We start from the raw sequence: 23,689 nt of genomic DNA on the forward strand, positions 1-23,689 counted from the left end.
CATGTATTAATGTACCAAAAACCAGGAAAAATTTTATTTAATATTAAAAATGACGTTTATAAATATTTCTTATATTTGTATACTCTAAGTCTAATAAATACTCTAATAAAACCGGATTGTTTTATCGTTTCTTCACTGTGAATTTGCACTTCAGTTGCTAAATTCTCGAGGGAATTTGATTTTACAATGGAACCTGGTTAACTGAAACCGGGATAACTTGAAGTCATTTTCTTTCCCCGATCATTCAGCATAGGAATTTACACGTTAAATCAAACTGTTAACTTGAATTCGTCGAAGTGAATAAACTCCTGTCACGTGACACGATGTTTATTTTTAGTCGTACATGGCGGAGGTGGTGGCTTCCAGACAGGGTGTGCGAACTAGGATGCGTTCGTTAATAGCGGTCGCTCCCCGTCTCCGACATCACAGGCATGCGCAGCTGTCTGTAGGCATTCGGGACATTCCAATTTTCAACGCTGACTCAGCGGTGATCTCAACGTACGTTAATTTAAAATTCGTTCCTTTTTTCAACGTTGAGGTAGCGCTGTTGTCAGCGTTAACTCAACGCACTCAGCACTCAACAGATATGTTGACTGCTACTTTCCAATGAATTGTGGGTAATTGGTAAGATATTTGAATGGAATCCATCTTGCTGAGAATGGAATTTTGGAAACTAAGCACTTCGTACTAAAGCGCCTTACTTCGTACTGGAGTTGGAACGTCGTTGATGACGTCAAATTGTTGACTTTAACACTCAACACTCGCGTTGAAAATTGGAATATCTCGATTTGGAAACGACGGTGAAAGAATGAAAAAAACTGGCGGAACCCATAGTACCGATAGATAGTATCATGATGTAGGAAATCCATGTTTCTAAAATATGCGTTTTTACAGACAAAAGTTAAAAGAAGGGTCCGAATTGTAAAATTTAACCATAAATGGATTATCTTACCGACAGAGCATTCAAAGTAGCCACGAAAAAATTAGAATATCGGCTACCATTTGAAAAAAATTCCAGAAGACACATTACCGCGTGCATTAACACGCGCTTTTACAACTTCTAAATTTTCATTCATAAAAGCAAAATGGACACTGAAACGAAATTATCCGAGCCATGGAGGACGCCATCTTACTTTCCACCGTAAACTTCTACTACAAGCGGCCTTTTTTGCGGTCCGACTACTCGGGTGCGCACTCCGGCCGGAATACAGGAACCATTTCGCAGAGATGTTTAAACGGATGCCACTCGCGCGGAGTTACGTCGAGAAATAAAAGAACACAGCCCTTGCCGGCTCGGTATTGTCAGCTAGAGAGTAACGCATGAACATTGAATTTTCTTGGACAGAGCGTTACTCATCTTTGGATTACTTGTTATATGATTATATCCAAGCGCAAACGAATTGTTTCGACTTCTATACACGAAGATGCATTTTATTATAATCTCTCAAAAATTTTAAATTAATACAATTACGGCCTATTATTTATCTGAAAATGCAAAATCCCGAAAACATTTGTGTAAACAATGGTAAAAATTGCTACGAAATATGAAAACATTTATGGGAGCATGGAAGCACAAGCATGGTTGCATGTGCTTCCATGCAACCATTCGATGGTTGCATGGCCGAAGCACATAATAATGTTTACATATTTTAAATTATTTATTCACTAGTATATCTTCAAATACATTATCAGAACAGTAAATAAATGAATTAATCTATTTTATATATGAAGTAAAGGCAACGAAGCGGTGGTTTATTGATTATTGGTAGCCTAGTCATTTATGGCAGGCTGCGAGATGGCCGAGAGGCTAAGGTGTCAGCCTACCGCTTTGGTGGATCTGTAAATGCTTCCGGACGGACGAAAAACACCCAAGAATTTGTTTTTTGGGATGGTCATATGTTGGACTTGGCAAAATCCACGATAGATTTACTAAAAAAAATTTTTATTAGTGTCCGTAGTGATAAAAAATGTGTACGATATAAAACTTTTCCCAACGTGGCAACACTGTTATAGCCTCATTTGTATTTGGCGAAAATAAAGCAGACAGGAAGAAGGTTTGTTTTGAAGTATTTTATTTTTCTTTGGGGATTTCATATATTTTACGAAGATGAACTATTCGATGTTTATGTATGGCTGTAATAACAATTTAAAAATGCCCGCTTTCAGTAACGTCTCGAGTGTTATTACTCGATTACAATTAACCGGAGAATTATTTACACATACAGTTGTCCCTTGATAATACGACAGGTATGGGACCAAAGGTGTGTCAGATTACCAAAAGTGTCCGGATTACCGAAAATAATTACATATTTCGCATTGTTTTGCTAGCAGTAACTTACAATATTCTCTACTCCAACTGTTCGAACAGAACTGCTCACATAAAACACACGAAATGTGTCATCGAGTAAGAATTGGATGGGGAGATTCACATCGCGACATGCTTCTGTGCAAGCAGACACGTAACAGGGACGGGTACCTTGATGGGAGGTGCGTCGGACTACTGAGCATGTCGGATTAAAAAACGTCGGACTATAGAGGGACAACTGTATTTTAGTATTCGTTTTTGTTTGTTTGTTTTTTAAGTTATGGCAACGCAACACTTGGGCAATCTGCCTAGGGGAGGTCTTTTAAAAGGAAACTGGCCCCTATTTAGGCGTTACAGACATGGAGAAAACCCAGAAAGCTCCACGTGGCCATCCTGTCCAAGCGAGGCGCGAACCCACGACAGAACTCCCATTGTTTAGGGTATGAAGACAGCTCAGCCACTGGTGGACGTTTATTTCAGTATTCCAAATTGATTTAAAAAATAACATTTATATATAATACCGTACATATGCATGTTTTGAATTTTAAGGTTGAAATTTATGTGATTTTAATGCCAACAATGCCACCTGTGATGCAAAATTATCAAAACGAGATATTCTGGGGGCTACTGTAAAATATTAAACTCAAAAGGGCCCAATCAAAATAAGTTAAGAAACACTTCTTTATACTATGTCCAATAAGAATTGATAGAAATAATTTCAAGAATAAATTTTCATTTGAAAAAAGTTTCCATCTACAATGTTATAACTTTTAAGGTTTAATAAAGTTTTGCCATAATACTCTAAATTACTGATAGTCTCGGGTAGTAGAAATTTAAAAAAATATTTGTCGATTATTTTTTTGAGAATTTATTAAGTTATCTTGCAACGGTGTATTGTCTCGTTTGATGTTTACATTATTATTTTCTTATTTGTTACAGAAGTCATGGGTAAACGTTACTACTGTGATTATTGTGATCGAGCTTTTCCCGACAGTGCCCAAAATAGAAAGAAGCATCTTCAAGGCGTTCATCATCAAAAACTTATAAAACTGCACTACGATTCTTTCAGAGGTAGGATTAGTTCTATATTTTATTTTGTGTAATTATTTTAAAAGATTTCTGCTTTAGGTATACTTTGAACCCTAACAGATTACAACTATGGAGATGGCATTAACAAACAATGCTTTGGATAATAATATATCTGAATAATAGTCTAAGTTAGAACTTCACCAATATATGAAGACACTAAGCACACCTTATATACTTTTCCAGTAACTAAATTTAATCAAAACAAACGTTTTTTGGCCTGATTAATAAGCATTCATCAGATTACAGAACCAAATTTAAATAGAGATTCTATTTTTCAAATAAAATATTCTTTGACTTAAATTAAGTTTTTTAAATCATAATAGTTTTTGATTTTCCAATATAATCAAAAATTATGTAAAATAAAATACAATTAATTATACAAAATAAAAATAGAAATACAATTAAGGATAAAAATAAAATGACAATAAATTAATTTCATTTATTGTCATTTTATTAACCCTACTGGTTATGAAAACACTGTTTTTACTGTATAGCATGTCACATCTTTAGGGAGTTATTGAATAATGACTACCATGCAAAGGATAGTGTCACATGATGTCTGCTATTAATGCATTGTTCTCTTTATGTAGATTTAAAAATCTCTAATATCTCCACAGTTTGTAATTTGAGTTCATTGTATATCTGTTTTATAAGTTGGGCTTTGTTGAAATCCTCTGACACCTCTGATCATTTATTTTTGTTGATGTATTTATATTCTCTGATCTTATGCACTAACACTTATTAGTTTAGCCAACAAAGGTAAATTGTCTATTGAATCTACTGTTGTAAATAGGGATAGAGTATACCCAGGGGCTTTATTTGTGTCAATGCAATCTTTATCATTAGTTAATAATCTGTATACTGTTGTACCACATTTGCATGCTACACAAGTACCTACATACTTAGCAATTAGTACATATATGGATCTCAGTCTGCCCCGATTATAATCTAAAACTGTGCATTTAGCTGTCTGTGTGTCACTTGTTTATTTCATATGGATGTATACTATTGGTCCATCTAACCTGCTGTGCTACAGATAAGTTTTTACTGTATCTGCATCTGATTGCAAATTTTTTATGCACTCCAGCTCTTTCTTTCATGGTGTCCTTAATGATGGAGCAGTATGTATAGGCTCATTTTACTAACACACTAAATCTCTAACAACTCAGATGCATGTAAGTGTATCTGAGTTGTTAGAGATTGCTGGAATAAAAAGTGGTAGATATCTATCTAGCCTTGTAGTAGACAATTGTGTTCACAAGCTCATTCTTGAAAGTGATGTTAATTTTCAGGAAAAGAGCCTTTGTGTTGCTGAGTTGGTCTAGCTTTAAAGTCTGTAGCTGTAAAACATAGAAGTTGTTAAATGCCTGTAATAATCTGTTTATATCCAGCTTCAATTTCCATCTACATAATGGGTGTATACTACCTGGCAAAAATGTCTGGAGTTTTCTGGATTGTAGTTCCCTTACTACTAATTTGCATGAAATAAATTTATAAATTTCCTGAGATAGATATCCCGTGAGAATGCCTTGTCATTGCAGGTAAGTATGTTTGTTAAAAGAAAGATGTGTGCCAACTCTAAAATAATTTGATGATATGACAATACTGCAGGAACAATCTGAAATAAAAAGATCACATAGAGCACAGAAACAAGACTCAAATCTAATAGATGGAAACATGGAAATAAAATCTAGAACAGTGAGATATTCATTATCCATCAAAGTGATTTCATTTAATTGGGTTAACATTTCTTGTGGGTTTTTGATTGAGTATTTATATTCCTTTGGGTGTTGTTCTAGTATTTTATGTATTTGCTTCTCAATGGCAAAGACTGATCTGAATTGTTTCCCCTGATGATCTGAATTGTTTGCCCTGCTTGTGTGTCTTAGCAAAAGTAAAGAACCTCTTGGTGTCAGGAGCACAAATAACAGTGCTTAATTCACCATTGTTTTTATGATGTCAAGAGATCATTTTCAAGGCATAAAAGTGTTGTTAAAGTGAACCAATTATAATTGGTTCACATTAACAACACTTTTATTGAAATATATTGCAATGTTTAGGTTTTCTTACAATAAATAATAACTAAATAGTTTATAGTAAATATTTAAGCACATATTTTGATTATTTTTGTGTCATATATGCACATAAAAGGCAGTTTTAGCTGTTAAAAATCTGGGTTTTATTTATATAAAATATTTATATATTCTAGTTTAGTATGTAGTGTTTATTTTACTATACTACTAAGAGACAGAATTGCATCAATTAAAAATTTATTTTCATATAAAAGAAAATGTTTAGATTGTGAATTTCAATATAAGTATATAATCCATATAATCCATTACATTAATTTGATCTGCTTTGATTACTTAAAATGTTAATTTTAGATGCAGCAACTTTGTTACAAAATGAAATGTCAAAGAAGCCTTGTCGAAAATTTAAGCAAACAGGTAAATTATTTTGTCTGGTTTATTTATTAATTAAAAAAACAATCAATAATTTTAAATATATTAATTTGTTTAATTTAAATTTAGAATATTCTGGAAGAAAAGATTGACCTGGAATGGGACTCAAACCTGCAGTTCCTACTTATCATGCAGATGCATTGCCAGTTACACTATCCATATCTCTATCAGATCTTTGCTTCTAGAATTATTAATTAATTTCGATATCAGATATGACCATACTGATCTCTCATGGTGCCAACTAAGGAGGACTTTAGTATCATAACCCTCCATGGCTCTCAGCCAGTTTTTGCTTTACTTCAACTTGGTGTGTATGTGTGTGTATGTTACCGCTAAAGCTCGAAAGTCGTTAATGTGTACATTACCTGGCTAATCTGCAGATTAACTAAGGTGATCTGTTAAAGTTGTGAAAATTGTTCCATTTCTCAAATTACCTAGATAATGTGCGGAGTATCTAGGTAATCCGCACATTACCTACTAGACACTCAGTAAAGTGAAAATAAGATCTTTGCCACAAATAAATGTACCACAAATAGGTGTGCTTGTTGCAAAAACCAATTGCTATGAAATTCAAAGTGTCACCAATCTTTAGACTGCACAATTGGATAAAGTTACCTATGGTGAGTAAAATGGCGGCTCGTCTCTGATTCCAGCAAACAGAAGAAAGGAAACAGTGGGGACGCACGTTCAAACCCAACCTAACCTATTCTAATAATTTGGTTGATAATAATTATGGTAATTATTAGAATAGGTTAAGTTAGGTTAGAACATGTGTCCCCACTGTTTCCTTTCTTCTGTTTGCTGGAATCAGAGACGAGCCGCCATTTTACTCACCATAGGTAACATTAACTGTACAATTATATCACGTGATCACCAGAAAAAGCATGATAACTTTATTATTTTTTGTCTCCGGTCCAAAAGTAGGGTATCGTTGAAGTCGTCTTGGTCCCCTCAGTTCATATAGATACTCTAAGTCCTGAAATTCCATAGGTGGTTATCTAATTGTATTAATATTTTAAACCATTTGATTTTTTGTATGTTTTTTAATTGGATGATGATTGATTCTATCAACTAATTTGTTGATTGTTTGATTGTATTAACTTGATTCTTTAGATATCGAAAATTAAATAAAGAACATTATGTTAATTTAAGCGTACAGAAATGTTACTGTTGATCCAGCAAAGATCTTATATTCACTTTACCGAGTGCCTAGTAGGTAATTTGCAGATTACCTAGATAATCTGCATATTACCTAGGTAATTTGAGGAATAGAACAATTTTAGCAACTTTAACGGATCATCCTAGTTAATCTGCAGATTAGCTAGGTAATGTACACATTAACAACTTTCGAGCTTTAGCGGTAACATGTATATACACTAGCTGATACCCACAACTTTGCCCGTGGGGGTTTTGCAAGCAAACCCCATTTATATTCAGTATTTCAACAACCATAGTAATTGTTATATAACACTGCTGAGAATGATGAGATTTGCTGAGAATCATACAAACTATTTTCAATTTGATCAATTTTCTGGAATGTTTTCAATCATTCTATAATTGAACCAATATGCAATAACAAATTTGAATTTAAAATGGTTCGAACATTTAGTTAAAAAATCAAAATATATAAAAATATTNGTATTTTATTTTTGAGTCGAAAGGAAATATTTTCAAATACTTGGAAATGTGTGAATGAGGAAGGAATACTAAATAAATCTAAAGTTGAGACTCATAGAATTATAGTCCCAAATTCGAGGAAAGGAGAGAAAGGCCAAAAGATAAAACGTAGTGAGAAATATTAAATAGACTTTCTGTTATGCAAATATGGACCCTTAATTTTCCAACCTTCCTCACTTCTTTATCTTTTGTCCTTTCTCTCTTTTCCCTGCATTTGGGTCTATAATCCTTTGAGTCCAACTCCGGCTTTATTTAGTATTTCTTCCAGGTTTGCATGATTTGGCTACTTTGCGCCAAAGTTGGCTACCCTTTTTTCGATTTGCCATAAAAAATATCATTTGGCGCATTGGCTATTTTTTGGGCTACATCTTATTTATAAATATATTAGTCNGGTCGCCTAACTCGCCGTAGCGTGACGCTAGACGGCGAAAAATATATATTTAATTATAATAAAGTTACAATAAATTAAGTTAATATATAATTATATATACAGTACCTAATTTATATATAATTAATATATAATTATATGTACAGTACCTAATTTATATATAATTTATATAATACTGTCCAGACGATAGAAATCTCTCCGTAGCGTGGCGCTACGGACGGCGGGTAAGTAGTTCGGCTGCCCGATGACGTTTTACGTATTATAGGAGTTATTTTTACCGTTGTTTACGGATAATGCCACAATTTTTATAGGAATCATAACTATAGGAAACGCTTTTATAGGGGGATCTACTGTATATTAGTTGAATAAAAATGCACTTTAAAATGGTGTTTTGTCACTTTTTATTAATTAGAGACCCAAATAAAACAAACATTTGTGTTTTTCAAATAAATTTTTGTTTGTCCCTTTTATAATAAATGATTTTATCTAAATCTAAGTAAAAATTAAGTGTCTGTAGAAGTAATTTTTTAAAATATCCTTTTTTGTGATAAAGTTTTAATACTTATTATTATAATCTAGACATGTTAATCCTTAAATATACTTGTGTTTTGGGCCACAAGTATATATTATATATACTTGTGGCCCAAACCCCTTGCTAAATTCAATTGTCATCCATTGATTTGTGTTATTCTGCTGTTATTCATTCTGTGCATTTGACACTTCTTTGAAGATGATGTCAAATCCAATGTGTTTAAAACAGTTTTTGTTCCCTTGGTTACTGTTACCCATCCAGCTTTAAGAATGTGCACTGCCTGAAGTAAGTTTTTCTTGAAAGAATGATTAGTGTGATGCTGCAATCTTCCATCAAACTAGCACTAACTTGTAGTAATCAGGACAAGCAATTTTATATACAGTATTTAGATAATGAGTTCTTATGTATGTACTGTAGAACTTCCTTTCTCAGGAAAAATCCTTGTTAATAGGCAAACTTGCTAATAAATAAACTCTCTTTGGAATACAATACTGTATTTATTAATTTCTTAATTATTTACAATTTATTACAAAAATCTGTACAGGTAACCCCCGTATAACACGGTAGTTATGTTCCAAAAAATTGCCGTGTTATGCGAATCCGTGTTATACGAAACAAAGAACTAATACGAAAAGGAGGGTTAGGTTCCAAAAATTAAAAAACATGCTAGTATATTTTCATAATTAAGATAAATATCTTCATTAAAATTTTTTAAGTGATACATATTAATATAAATTAAACAATGTTTTCTTCGTCATCACTAAAAACACTATTAATTAACCGAGAGCGTTTTCTTTTTGGCAAGTTATTCTTATCCTCTGAGCATTTTTCTGCATTATCTTCAGATCCATGCTTTACCTTTTGCAAAATGTATGTAATTTTAGATTGCTTGCTTCTAGTTAAAAGGTCTTTATAAATTTCCTTATATGGTGCTAAGTACTTATGAAGAATAAAGCAAGTATGGAATAAGGGAAAAACATTCGGCAGCATCAGAAGCAGAAGCGTCGCGATCTGGCAACATTGAAACAAGTTTCGAGAAGAACCATGTGTATCGACAGAAGGCGAGAAGAGAAAATTTACATACTGAAGTACTAATAGTTCACGAAAATTATTATTTTCGTGAACTACTATTACTTACGTATGTAAAAATTTATTACATTTCCTGTTGTATGAGGATTTTACCCAATTCTCGAACCGTGTCAGAGTAAATCCGTGCTATAAAAGTACCGTGTTATACGGGGGATGGTACCAATTCTCGAACCGTGTTAGAGTGAATCCGTGCTATAGAAGTGCCGTGTTATACGGGGGATGGTACCAATTCTCGAACCGTGTTAGAGTGAATCCATGCTATAGAAGTGCCTTGTTATATGGGGGTTACCTGTAATTGATTTCATTGTTTTTTTTATCATTGCACAATTCTGTTAAAAATTCTTCAACTTTCTATAGAGTGAAGTGCAGTTGAGTTATTGCCATGAGATTTGAAGTTTTGGATGCTTGGATGCAGGCAGGCACAATCTCAGTTTTGTTTATTGCCTCTCATTGTTTTCCTCTGTAGCTTGAATTTCATCTCCATATACTTCAGGCAGGATTGTTTCTTCCGAGCACATTTTGGCTCTGATAAGGTTTGTGTCAATATCTAGTTCAGGGATGTCCAACCCATGGCCCAAGGCAAGTTCCAATGTGGCCCAATAAATGTGTAAACAAACCTGACAAATGTTTTAATTTTTTTTATTATTTATTTATTTCAACGGCATAAACTCAAAAAAAAGTTTCACAAAGCTGTAAACCTTTATTCATATTTTTGAGTGGAAAGGAAATATTTTCAAATAATTGGAGATGTGAGAATGAAGAAGGATTATTAGATAAAGCTGGAGTTGTGACTCAAAGGATTATAGACCCAAATTTGGGGAAAGGAGAGAAAGTACAAAAGATAAGTAGTGAGAAAGGTTAAATAGATCTGTTATGCAAATATTGACCCTTAATTTTCCAACCTTTCTCACTTCTTTACCTTTTGTCCTTTCTCTCCTTTCCGCGCATTTGGGTCACAACTACAGCTTTATTTAGTATTCCTTCCAGCGTTGCAAGATTTGGCTACATTGCGTCAAATGTGGCTACTTTTTTTTAGTTTGACATAAAAAATATCATTTGGCACTTTGGCTACTTTTTGGGCTACATATTATTTATAAATACAGTAGATCCCCCTATAAGACGGTAGATACGTTCCGTTCTTTATGAATCAATTTTGTAGGAATCATAGTTTACGGACTACGGCTGTTTGAAAGGTTTTCTTTCATAAAATTAATCGATTCTAGACTAATTCGACTCAACATTTCCAAAATACGTATATTTTTTTTAAAATAATCCGTATAAACTACGTTATAAACAAAAAATTGTAGGATTACTTACCGAGTGTGTACCCTTTGACTACGCTCGTTGCTAAAGCTTGGTTTCGTCGCGGAACAGCGCATCAAATTGCGGCCGCGATTTCTGATATTATTTTTCTGCGAAAACTTCGTTGACCTTTGGAGACATCATTAATATAAATAATTTTTATGGCCGTTAAATAAGAAATGTTTCTTTCACAAGAAATGTATAAAATTACAGTACTAAACAGACGATAGGTCGCCTAACTCGCCGTAGCGTGACGCTAGACGGCGAAAAATATATATTTAATTATAATAAAGTTACAATAAATTAAGTTAATATATAATTATATATACAGTACCTAATTTATATATAATTAATATATAATTATATGTACAGTACCTAATTTATATATAATTTATATAATACTGTCCAGACGATAGAAATCTCTCCGTAGCGTGGCGCTACGGACGGCGGGTAAGTAGTTCGGCTGCCCGATGACGTTTTACGTATTATAGGAGTTATTTTTACCGTTGTTTACGGATAATGCCACAATTTTTATAGGAATCATAACTATAGGAAACGCTTTTATAGGGGGATCTACTGTATATTAGTTGAATAAAAATGCACTTTAAAATGGTGTTTTGTCACTTTTTATTAATTAGAGACCCAAATAAAACAAACATTTGTGTTTTTCAAATAAATTTTTGTTTGTCCCTTTTATAATAAATGATTTTATCTAAATCTAAGTAAAAATTAAGTGTCTGTAGAAGTAATTTTTTAAAATATCCTTTTTTGTGATAAAGTTTTAATACTTATTATTATAATCTAGACATGTTAATCCTTAAATATACTTGTGTTTTGGGCCACAAGTATATATTATATATACTTGTGGCCCAAACCCCTTGCTAAATTCAATTGTCATCCATTGATTTGTGTTATTCTGCTGTTATTCATTCTGTGCATTTGACACTTCTTTGAAGATGATGTCAAATCCAATGTGTTTAAAACAGTTTTTGTTCCCTTGGTTACTGTTACCCATCCAGCTTTAAGAATGTGCACTGCCTGAAGTAAGTTTTTCTTGAAAGAATGATTAGTGTGATGCTGCAATCTTCCATCAAACTAGCACTAACTTGTAGTAATGTTTGAAGTTGTGGAAAATGCCAGCGTTTATTGGTTGAGTAGGCATGGTGATGTTTGGGAGCAAGAATAGTGTAATGTTAGTTTTCTTTCAGTTGGAGGGTGTAATGGACAATTATCGATTATCGACACAAAGTTATATTTGTTTGTGGTTGTGTGCTGTTCAAGTTTTCATATGTTCTGTATAAATGGTTCTCCAATCATCCAGGACTTGTACATGACAGGGATGTACTTGCCACAAAAACATGTGGCAAGCACATCCCTGTCACATCCCAACAATGTGGCATCTTACTCTTTCCTTTTACAAACAAGGGTAGTTTTTCACTAAGTGCTCTGACATCACAAAGGATGGTGATGTGTTCTTTGGACTGGTTGCATTTGGGGCATGTAGCATCTTTGAAATTGTGAATTTTATTCAGTAATAGCCACCAAAATAACCTCTACTCATCAGCATTGAAAGTGTCTGCTAAGTTATATTGGAGTAATATTACTTGCAGAATATTGGTTTCTCAATCAGCAATATTGCTTAATGAAACTTAAGTTGACTCTTCATGCAAGAGCTTCACAACAATTGCATGTTATGATTTGAAATGGTTGATCGAATTCATGTTGATCTTACTTAACTTGTCTTCACTATATTGCATTTTTTGTGTAAATTGTTTTGCTTTTTCTTGGGGCAAAGGTCGTGATATTGATCTACTTTCTCCATGTCAAAATGTTTGAACCACATTGCCATCTTTCCAAACTCAAACTCTCTTGCAATATCATTTTTTCTGTTTTAAATTGTTGACTTATTCACACTAAATTTTTCAGCAACTTGTTTTTGCTTCCATCCACTTTTAAGCAACTGTAAAATTTCATATTTTTGTTTTAAATCCAAATCATATCTTGGCCTTTTGATTGCCATTCTTCACTTCTTAGCTCAAGGTCAAAAATGCAGTCCTTGCCAAGCAGCACATCAAGTGCATGATATGTAACCCATTTTGTTAGATGAGGGAAATCAGGTAGGGGCGTGTTCATTGTCAAAACTTGCTAATAGGTAAACTAATTTCATAGATGGTGCATGAAAATAGCTTTTTACTAGGAAAATCTTACTAAAATGCAACTTGCTATTAGCCAAGCTACTCTACTTTAAAATGTTCAGGATTTTGTTGGTGTATTAGAATATCTACTTTTAAGGGACTTTCTAATAGATGTGTTCTACTGTAATATAGCAAATTCAATAATCAGATTAACCAGAAAGTAAGCAGTATGGTTATATCTAAATTAATTAATTAATTGTTCTAAAAGTGAAGATTGGACAGAGGTCCTAGTATGATGGGAGTTGCAGGTTTGATTCCCATTCCAGGTCAATGTTTTCTTCCAAAATATTCTCAATTTATATTAAAAATTTTATTTCTAAATTTATCGTGAGATGACAATCTGACCATTGAAAGAATTTGACCTTTAGTCAAATTCTTTGAATGGCCAGCTTTTAAATGTGAAAAGAAGTTAATTTTTTAAAATTATCTATTATTGTTAATTTTAAGTTAATTAAAAATACAGTAGAGCCTCGATTATCTGACCCCCGGTTAACCGACACCTTGGTTAACCGACCGTCATAGTCGGCAAATTTCAAATGTCCTCTAGTGATGTGGCGCTACAATATTTGGCTATGTCTTGGCTACTTTAATATTATTTTTACGTGTTTTAGCTGGCAACACTCATTCGACCATGAAAGGGAGCCAGTATTTAAACGAGGCTTAATTTTCTAATTTTTAACGATATAATAGCGACGATTATTATTTTAAAAAATTTCTGTTAGGCTTAACATCGATGAAAATTTAACGCGAAGTAGGTTAATAGCGATATACAAATATACTAATATACTAATTACATGGGATATAATAATATACTACACTAATAATGGATTTTTTCATACTTTTTGGTTATCTGACTTTTCAATTATCTGACCAACCCCAATCCCCAATTGAGTCGGATAATCGAGGCTCTACTGTATATATATTTGACTAAAAGTGTTCAAAAATTTGTACTTATTTATATTATTAAATAATTATAATAAAAATTTCCAAATTTGTAAATATTTAATAAAAGTTTCATAGGTATTTTAATTTATAAATTAGTAAATTTATTAATTTTGTAAAAATTAAACTGGGTATAAAAACTTGCTTTTTATTTTATATTATCATCTAATAAAAGTGTGCTAAGTGCAACCCTATTGCACATTATAGACTCTGTAGCATATTTTTTTGAAAAAATAATGTACTTAACTTGCCATTGCTGATTAATTCAAAATTTGCTCATGGTCTGACATTGTCTCCTTATCAGTATATTTTAATTTGATAATCAGGTTAACCCTAGATAACTAATCATTCGTCCACACGACGACGCACTTCCACTTGAAAGTGAAAGTGCGTCGTCAGAAACTTTCCCGCGCTTCCTGCTGGTCATTCTTTTTCTACCGTAATAATTTGAATAAACAGTGCAGTGTGTGATGTAATTGTGTTCACACGTCAATTAGAAATTGACTTACGGCCATCCCGTAGTCTGCTCGACGAAAGTTTAGTTACTATGTAACTTTGTTGCAAAGATATGTACATTGTTATGGCTGCAGATGTAAACAGTTAGTACATGATAAATGCCTTTCCCTATTTGGGAAAAGGTACTGATCCTCAGAAACGAGTATTGGCTACGTTTTTCATAAAGGAAATAACATCTATTTTACATGAAACAAACTGTAACATTACTATGGATAACAGGTTCACATCTGTATCTTTGGCTGATGAACTATTGAAGTCACCTTATAATTTGACCTTAGTTGGCACCAGTGGCGTGCCGTCATTGGAAGCGGTGGATGCATCGTTTCCCTTGTATTTTCTAAAAAATAAATACATATTAATTTTACTTATGTGAAAATAATTGCACAATATTTTATTATAACTGCATTATGTATCTTATTACAAATTTCTATACTACACGTGAAAAAAAAGATAAGATTAATATTGTATATTCGAATATTAGTGGTGGAGTGGAAGTGCTATATCATCAGCATCCAAATAGCCAGATTTGCGCATGCCGTTTACAGAGCACCAACCTCACCCAGTTTAGCTGGTGGAAGTCTAGGACCTTGGGTGGATGCTATACGTATATTGCATCCAATTCTATCCAGGACAGGTTCAGGGCTGTTAGCCGCCTGCCTGCTAGATATTTGGCTGCCCTTGCCCGATTATGTGAATCACAAGTAGATTTATAACTTAACCCAACTGATAAGAATTTACTTGTGGGTTCTCAGACGAGGTTCGAACTCGAGTAAACCGTGAAATTCTTGCTTGACACAAGATGTAAACAACGAGACTCGGAACGGTTCGAGTATGTGTCAACTATCTGATAAGGTCTTAGCGGAAGACAAACTCTAACACGAGCGCTCATAAACAGGTAGATCTTTGACTCGCGTGTCTATAAAATGTTGGCCGAAATAAACCTTTTCGAACAAAAAATAGAGGAATTTTTGATAGGTGAAAGGTGAAAATGATCGTTAAATTCTTAGACGTCAAAAATGGTAAATAACGGCCTGAGTTATGAGTGCGGGTGTTATTATTTTATAAACAGTCATCGAGCAGAGTCGACAAAGACGTATCAGATGGACACCTCGAATCGGACCTTTCCTGCGACCCAAAAAGTTTCGTCTTGCACTTGGAGACAAAGGAGAGACCAATCGGGAAGCGAGGAATGGGACGAGGGACCAATCCGAAATGCGAACAGTGGGGGAAAAACTATAAAAATCGGAACTTCAAGGTCGAAGAAGAGTCTCCTCCGGATTAAACCTACAGTGGTGAAAAATTGTGTTGTGCATCTGCCACTCACCGAGGACACCGCAACGAAACAATGAACTTCTGCTTCATCCGGATATCCTTCTCGTCCGCCCGAACTGCGACCGAGATCACGAACTTTCGCCGTTCCCAGGAGCACCGAAATTTTGGAATTATCCTATATCGATGTAAGCATGAATTTGAACAAATAAACGGGTTTTATTTTGTAAAACACTTGTGCATCATTTGCCTCCTTCGCCACCGCCCACATACGCGGTTTCCCTTAGGCTCATTCTGACGCGAGATAGACTTTTTCCCCTTCAACGTCGGCAAACCTTACACTGGTGTCAGAAGCTCGAGATTATTTGTGTCCCACAACATTTGAGTAAGTGAGCCGACGAAAAGTTTATCTAGAAAGTGGGTTGAACGATGGAGGCTGATGCAGGTGTTCCGACGCGACCTCGAGACGGTAGCAGTAGCGGCTCTTTCTCCGCGTTCGGAGGAATGATCCCAACATTTTCGGGCGAAACGAGACGCGTGTCTGATTTTTTCGACACATTGGGAGAAATCGCAAGTTTGGCAGGATGGATGCCTCGCCAGTGTCTGAGCATTGCCAAGTGCAAGCTCATGGGCGTGGCTCGAGACTTTGCGTGGCGCGACCTGCAGATGAAATGCGTGACGGACTTCGATACTTTTAAAACACTAATGATTCAACGATTTGATCGTGAGCCGTACTCTATTAAGGTACAAAAATTCCACGCGTGTACCCAGAGGAGAGATGAAAAGGTGCAGGAGTTCGCGGTCCGCTTGCAGACTCTCGCTAGCGCAATGGCCATAGATCACACGGGTTCAAACGAACAGGAGAGCGCAGTTATTAAACGCTGTCAACAGCGAGAACTGGACGAAAAATTGCGTGTCCAATTCTTGCATGGCCTAACTGATAGACTAAAGAGGCAGGTTATGACGCACGATCCGGCGACCTTCGCCGAAGCGCTTAAAATTGCGATCCGCAAAGAGACGATAGATCAATTAGCAGGAAAAACGCGGAGTTTAGTCGCCAGTGTAGGCGATACCATAGATAATTGTGACGCTCAGTCAGAGGAGGCCAATTCACGGAGAGAATCGGCTTTCAACACTAAAATCGCACAACTTTCGAAGCAATTAGTCACATTAGGGAAAAGATTAGATCAACAGCCTACGCGTCAGCAAACAAACGGCTTCCGACGAGAACCCTCGCGAACCAATCGAACCCAAGAAGCTGAAAGGGCGAACAATGGGATGCGAAATCCGCGCTATCCCCCAAGCCCGCAGCGTCGTACACCGCAACAGTTTTCCCCGCGATCATCGCTAGCCTTCCCGCGACGACAACCCCGCATGCGTTACCCCTTTTACAATCAATACTCGGAACAAGGCCCAATTTTTCCGTGGAGAGGAAACGAAGAACGATATTTACAAAACTTTTCGCCGAATTTGAATCCATGGGAGTATGTCCCATTACCACCCGAATGGTATGGAGGAAACATCCCTCCGCCATATCAGGGAAGGTGGGGAGCGAAACGCGACGCTTCCGAATGGGCAGTCCCCACACGAAATGTACGGAACCCTTTTCAAACCCATCAGTCAGGACAAATACCATTTTATCAGGCGCGATTCGGGCAATTCGAACCCGAAAGTAGCGGACATTTTGCGCCCTTTCCCTTTTATCCACCGCGTGATAGTCAGTGTAGTACAGGTAGTGGCTTCGAAGCCGAACGAACGCCATCCAACGCGACCCCTTCCAGATTTTTAGCTTTACCCGCGCCAGAACGTAGCTCATCAGAAAATAAACAATCGCGAAATTTAGATAGAGTCACATCGGTACAATTTCGAGAACGAAACTGCTATGTAGAACGGCCTCCGGAAGGGCCAATTCAAACCCCATTAGCGGGAATAAACGAATCGAAAGGTAGAAAATTGCCTCCCTGCACGATGATTTGCGAAATCGAGGATAAAGAGGTACGGTTGACAATAGATACGGGCGCAGCCGTTACCCTAATATCACGAAACCTTTTCCCTAACATAGAACAATTACCGCGAGCCGAAACGAGAACGGTAGAATTAGTTAGCGTTACCGGTCACATTATAGAGACCATTGGGAAGTTTAGGTTAAAATTCAGAATCGGACGATTAGTCTTTTATCATGATTGTTATTTGGTAAGGCCCGAAATCACCGAGCCGAACGACGGAATTTTTGGGAGAGACATCATCGAATTATATGATGTCACAATTTCGGTTAGAAACGCAACACTTAGCTTCCCCTCGGGCGATATTGTGTCATTTTGGGGTTTGGCCGAGATAAAGGAAACAGCCACCCGTCCTAGTTCAAAAGAAGCTAACGAAAATAGTCTTAAGCAAATTGACACAGACACACGTGAGTTGACAAGAGACGATTTAAATTCAACGCCAATTAGCAAAAACGAGAATAAAACAAAAAGGGATGCGGAAACGAAAAAGAAAAATAAACGCGCACGAAATAACAGGCGAAAAATAAAACGGGAGAAGTCAAAACAAACAACCGTTAAAAGTTTAGGACAGGGAGAGAACAACTCTCCTAAGGAAGTGACGTTAGCTGAAGATTACGTCATTCCCCCGCGGTCAGAGGTCATCGTGGAAGGGAAAGTCCACTCTCCGGTGACTAATCAAGTGGGAGTCATTGAACCGACACCTCCCGATAGTGAGGGAGTGTTTATTGCTAGTACGTTAGTCAAAACACGGAGGCGTGGCAAAGTACCTGTAAGGATAATGAACGTGAAAACACAACCCGTTAAGATTAAAAAGGGGAATAAAATAGGAATCTTTCTTTTAGCAGAAGAGGAAACAAAGGAAAATGCAGAGCGGAATAAAATTACGCGATCAAATGAAATAGAGTTAACAAGAGCTCAATTTGCGAATTTATTTGACTTTAGTGAAGTAGGGAAGGATAAGTTGACCCCTTTGTTAGATTTATTATACAAATATAAACACGTGTTTGCGAAAGACGATTTCGACTTGGGCTATTGCGATTTAGTGGAGCACAAAATAGACACAGGGAACAGTCCCCCGGTTTGTCGTGCCCCTTACCGAATTCCGTATGCGCAACGGGAAATAATGGATGAAATAGTGGAAAATATGATTAAAAGTGGAGTAGTTGAACCGTCCAGCTCCCCCTGGTCGGCGCCTGCGTTATTAGTTGCAAAAAAACCCCAAGGGTATAGATTAGTCGTGGATTATAGACAATTAAATAAACTTACCAAAATAGACCCGTACCCATTGCCCCATATTCAGGAATCATTGAGTTTATTGGGAAGATCGCGATATTTTACTTCCATGGATACATTAAGTGGATTTTGGCAGTTGCCTCTGAGTCCTGAATCAAAGGAAAAGACGGGGTTCAGCACTCCTTCGGGGCACTATCAATACAATCGTATGCCAATGGGCGTGACCTGTGCCCCAGCTACATTCCAAAAATGCGCGAATTTGATATTAAGTGGCTTGAAAAACAAAATTTGCCTCGTCTATATGGACGACATTTTAGTATTTAGTCCAGACTTTAAATTGCACCTAGAAAGGTTGGAAATGGTCCTTCAGCGCTTGGCGACAGCGGGACTGAAGCTGAAGCCCCGAAAATGCCAACTGCTGAGGCGGCAGATAAAATTCTTGGGGCACGAAGTGTCGGAAGAAGGAATCCGACCTGACCCAGCGAAAATAGAATGCGTTAGAAATTTCCCCCAACCTAAGAATGAGCGAGATGTTAGAGCATTCCTGGGACTGACAGGGTATTATCGGCGTCATATATCACAATATGCTAAGATTTCAAAGCCTCTTTCAGACTTATTGAAGGTCGATGTAAAGTTTCACTGGGGCGAGGAACACAAAGTCGCGTTCGAAAAGCTAAAGGAAATTTTGATAACAGCACCCCTATTAAGATCCCCAGACTTTGGTAGTCCATTTGTGTTAGCGACAGATGCCTCAAACGTCGCGATAGGTGCCGTGTTGTCACAGGAAGATGAGCGTGGAGAACTCCCAGTGGCATATGCTAGTAGACTGTTAAAGCCGGCAGAAAGGAATTATAGTACTACAGAGAAGGAATGTCTGGCCGTGATTTGGTCAATTAAGCATTTTAGACCATACCTGTATGGGAAAAAGTTTAAAATAATTACAGATCATAGACCCCTTAGGTGGCTCATAAACGTTAAAGATGAAAGCTCAAGACTTAGTCGTTGGAATTTAGCATTACAGGAATACCAATTCGAGATAATACACAAACCGGGAAAAGCACATACCAATGCAGATGCGCTTAGCAGAATGCCCGTGGCTAAGATTTGTGAAATGCAACCCATATACAGTAAAGAACAAGTTAGGGAACAACAGCAAAAAGATCCCTTTTGTAGTCAAGTAAAGAAACAATTAATGGGAGACCCATCCTCACGAGATACAAACTTAGATGCAACAAACTTTTATTTAGATGCAGATCAAACCCTTTATCATAGGAAAACGATACCGGAAAGGAACGAAGTATGGGATAGACTAGTGATTCCCCAAATAATGATAGAATATATTTTGAAATTGTTTCACGACATTCCCAGCTCAGGACACTTAGGTGCTAAAAAAATGCGTAAGAAATTACAAAACCAGTTTTATTGGCCAGAAATGAACAAACATATTACGCACTACTGCGATAGTTGTCAGGAATGCGCGATAAGGAGAAGACCCCTGCATGGTCATCAAGCCCCTTTGCAGACGTTTCCGAAGATATCGAGACTTTTCGAGCGTACTGCATTAGATATTCAGGGTCCACTCCCCACTACTCATAACGGAAACAAATACCTATTAGTCTTTGTCGATCACTTCTCTAGATGGGCAGAAGCAATCCCGTTACCCGATATTACCGCCAAAACAGTGGCGAAGGCATTCGTAACCCAAATTATTCTAAGACATTCGGTCCCAAGACAATTACTTACCGATAGAGGATCTAACTTCGTATCCAAAGTTATGAAGGAAGTCTGCGAATTGTTACACGTAGAAAGGCTCCTTACAACAGCGTACCACCCCCAATGTAACGGCATGGTCGAACGATTGAATAAAACTCTCATAGACATCTTGACTCATTATGTTGACGCAGATCAGCGCAATTGGGATGAAATGATCCCTTATGCTCTTTTCGCTTATAATACTACCGTGCATTCGAGCACAAATGAGACCCCCTTTTTCCTTTTATATGGACGCGATCCGACTTATCCCTTTGATATCGTTACCGAACCAAATAAACCCCGATATGACGTAAGCGAAAATTATGCGAGCGAACTAAGAGTGAGGTTGGCCTCAGCCCACAAGATAGCTCAGGAACACGCGGAAAAAGCTGCGAACGACAGGAATACCTATCATCAACGTAAGCACAAGCCGTACAAATTTGCGATAGGCGATAGAGTCTTCGTCAATGAAGTGGCTATCCCCACAGGATTGAAACGAAAATTAGCGCCGCGATGGCACGGTCCCTATAGAATAGTTGCAGAAACGAGTCCCGTAGATTTTGTAGTTCAGCATGTTCATTCCGGGAAACAATTGCACACACACGCGAATCGGATGAAGCCGGCAATCGCAAGGATGGAATTTGTAACGCCTGATGCAGGCAGAGAGGATGCTGACACAGCAGACACAGATATCCCTCCTCTAACGGCAAAACAACCACAAGTAGAATGCGTTGACCCCTGGGACGAGATCATTTTAGAAGCACTCCAAAACAATTCGCCCGATCCAAAAGATACCGCGGAAAGAACAGAGATCGAGCGACCCGTGACCCCTCCTCCTCAAACCTCACACCGATACGCTCTCCGGAGTCAAGGACCTGTGAGTGAATATCCCTGGGTACTTCCCAAATCGTCGGGAAATATTCAGCCGAAGGTGACGACGGTGCGAGACGCGGATGTTCCCGGGACTTCTCAACAGAGGGAGGACCCCCCGCGACTGCTACCGTTCGCTCCTACCGGTCTATTTACCCATTGTAAATGGTAGCTTCTCTTTCTCGTGGAAGAGAGGTTGTCATCTTCCGGATGGAAAGAGGTCAATTGTAAATACGCGTACGCTTTCAAATTTATTGTCGCGAAGTCAGAAATGGTAGTAATGTGAACTTCCTTTTTGGTAGATAACGATGGGAAAATTCATAACGATTCGTTTGATTATGCTGATAAGTTGCATTGTATACGAAACACCGGCCTTGGTACCCGCCTTGACTAAAGGAATTATATTCCTACCACAAGGGAACTTCCTTATGACAACGAGTCAGTGGACTATAGCGTTAGAAATAACTTTTGACAAATACGACGAATACCTTCGCGATCTACACCGTCATTTAACGGCTCTAACTCCCGTAGTTAAAAATGGAGCGCAAAAGAAGGAGGATCCTATGCGACCCCTATGGACTTTAGCGGATGCGGAACTAGCAAACCTAAAACAATCTCTCGCCGACTTCGAGGCGGAGTATAAGGAATTAAAGTCCACGGTCACTATAAACGATTCTCCCCGAGAAAAACGAGGATTAATCGATGTCGGAGGAAAGGTGTTAAAATTCCTCTTTGGAACAGCCACCTCAGAAGAAATAAAAGCAACAAATAGTCGGATAGACAGTTTATCCGAAAATCAACAGAAAATCGTACACATCTTGGAAGCACAGACAACCGTCATAAATCAAACCCTTCAAGCGGTCAAGGACAACCGGAAGTATGTCGACATGATGATTCGACGACAGGATTACTTAGATCGAGAGCTTCAAGTGTTCAGTTACACCTTTGTTGTTAGTACAGCACTTCGATATGCCGAAGATGCAGTAATGGAATTCCGAATCAGTGTTACAAATTTACGACAAGCTATCGAGATGTTGGAAAATCACCGACTCAGCTCTCACTTTTTGTCAAGGTCACAACTGTTAGAGACGTTGACAGAAGTAAACAAACACTTGCCTGGAGGAATCTCATTGATAGAAACATTAAACGAAGACAACGTCTTTAAGTATTACCAGTGGATTACAACTACAGCTGTAGCACTCCCGTCAACTCTAAGAATTTTTGCAAAATTCCCATTAGTCACTCCTGAAGGCTATTTTGATTTGTATGAAACGGTAAAATTTCCTGCATATTTTCCCGATTCCAAAACATTCGCTCATTATCAAGTCGATTTTCCCTATATAGCACTGTCAAGAGACCGACAGCTTTATATGTTATTGGAAGCCCATGACTTACAGAAGTGTAAAACAGGATTAACAACGATCTGCGCACCGGAAGTCGCGGTGTGGAAGCTTCCTTATCGAGCATGTGAATATGCCCTGTTTATGGCAGATGAGCCGACTGTTAATAAATTATGTAGGAGAAGAGTTACCGTTTTTCCAAAACCGATGTTTCGTCGCATCGATGAAGAGGGGACTTGGATATATTCCACCCCGACGCCTTTAAATTTAGTTATAGAATGTAGTCAACTCGGTAGTTCCATACAACCACCAGTCAAAATGATCAAATTGAATAATTCAGGAATTTTTAAATTGCCCATGACTTGTATCGGACACGTACCCGGTATACGTCTTACGTCTCACTTTCAAGCACGGACCACATTCAAGGTCGCCCTTCGAAATCATTACGTTATACCAGCGATAACCGATATTCTCAATCTTACGGAGATTAAGATCTTACGAGAATACATCCAGAAAAACGTTACATCGAACATCCTCCAAACTAATGAACGCGATTGGTCATTGGAATTTTCTGGACGGATACTTCGAGATATAAGTCATGAAATAAGATCGATTAAAACCGAAACCGCCTTTCCGAATACACCAAATGTAAGAACCTATCTATTTTCCACGTGGAATCTGACACTCATAACCCCTATTGTCGTCATCGTTGCTGCCCTCGTGAT

At 37.1% G+C, this 23,689-nt stretch overlaps 2 protein-coding genes across 5 annotated transcripts in view; both read left to right on the forward strand.

The window, feature by feature from the left end:
• The first annotated feature begins 1,764 nt into the window (after nucleotides 1-1,764).
• Nucleotides 1,765-23,689, forward strand: part of LOC111620396 (zinc finger matrin-type protein 5-like) — a 41,895-nt gene continuing 19,970 nt past the window's right edge. For 2 of the 4 annotated variants that reach the window (XM_023362312.1, XM_023362310.1), the window contains exons 1-3: nucleotides 2,020-2,066; nucleotides 3,245-3,376; nucleotides 5,779-5,841. In XM_023362312.1, the coding sequence (XP_023218080.1) occupies nucleotides 3,250-3,376; nucleotides 5,779-5,841 (190 nt within the window). In that variant the 5' untranslated portion in view covers nucleotides 2,020-2,066; nucleotides 3,245-3,249. Of the gene's footprint in view, nucleotides 2,067-3,244; nucleotides 3,377-5,778; nucleotides 5,842-23,689 lie in introns of all 4 variants that reach the window. The other 2 variants (XM_023362313.1, XM_023362311.1) reach the window with 2 other exon arrangements.
• On the forward strand, nucleotides 15,199-21,919 carry LOC111620395. Its single transcript, XM_023362309.1, has one exon. It carries the CDS (start codon nucleotides 16,196-16,198, stop codon nucleotides 21,794-21,796), a length of 5,601 nt encoding a protein of 1,866 aa, XP_023218077.1. The 5' UTR covers nucleotides 15,199-16,195; the 3' UTR covers nucleotides 21,797-21,919.

The sequence above is a fragment of the Centruroides sculpturatus genome, unplaced genomic scaffold, assembly GCF_000671375.1.
Source record: "Centruroides sculpturatus isolate CEXI.00-Female unplaced genomic scaffold, Cexi_2.0 scaffold209, whole genome shotgun sequence".
Taxonomy (NCBI): domain Eukaryota; kingdom Metazoa; phylum Arthropoda; class Arachnida; order Scorpiones; family Buthidae; genus Centruroides; species Centruroides sculpturatus.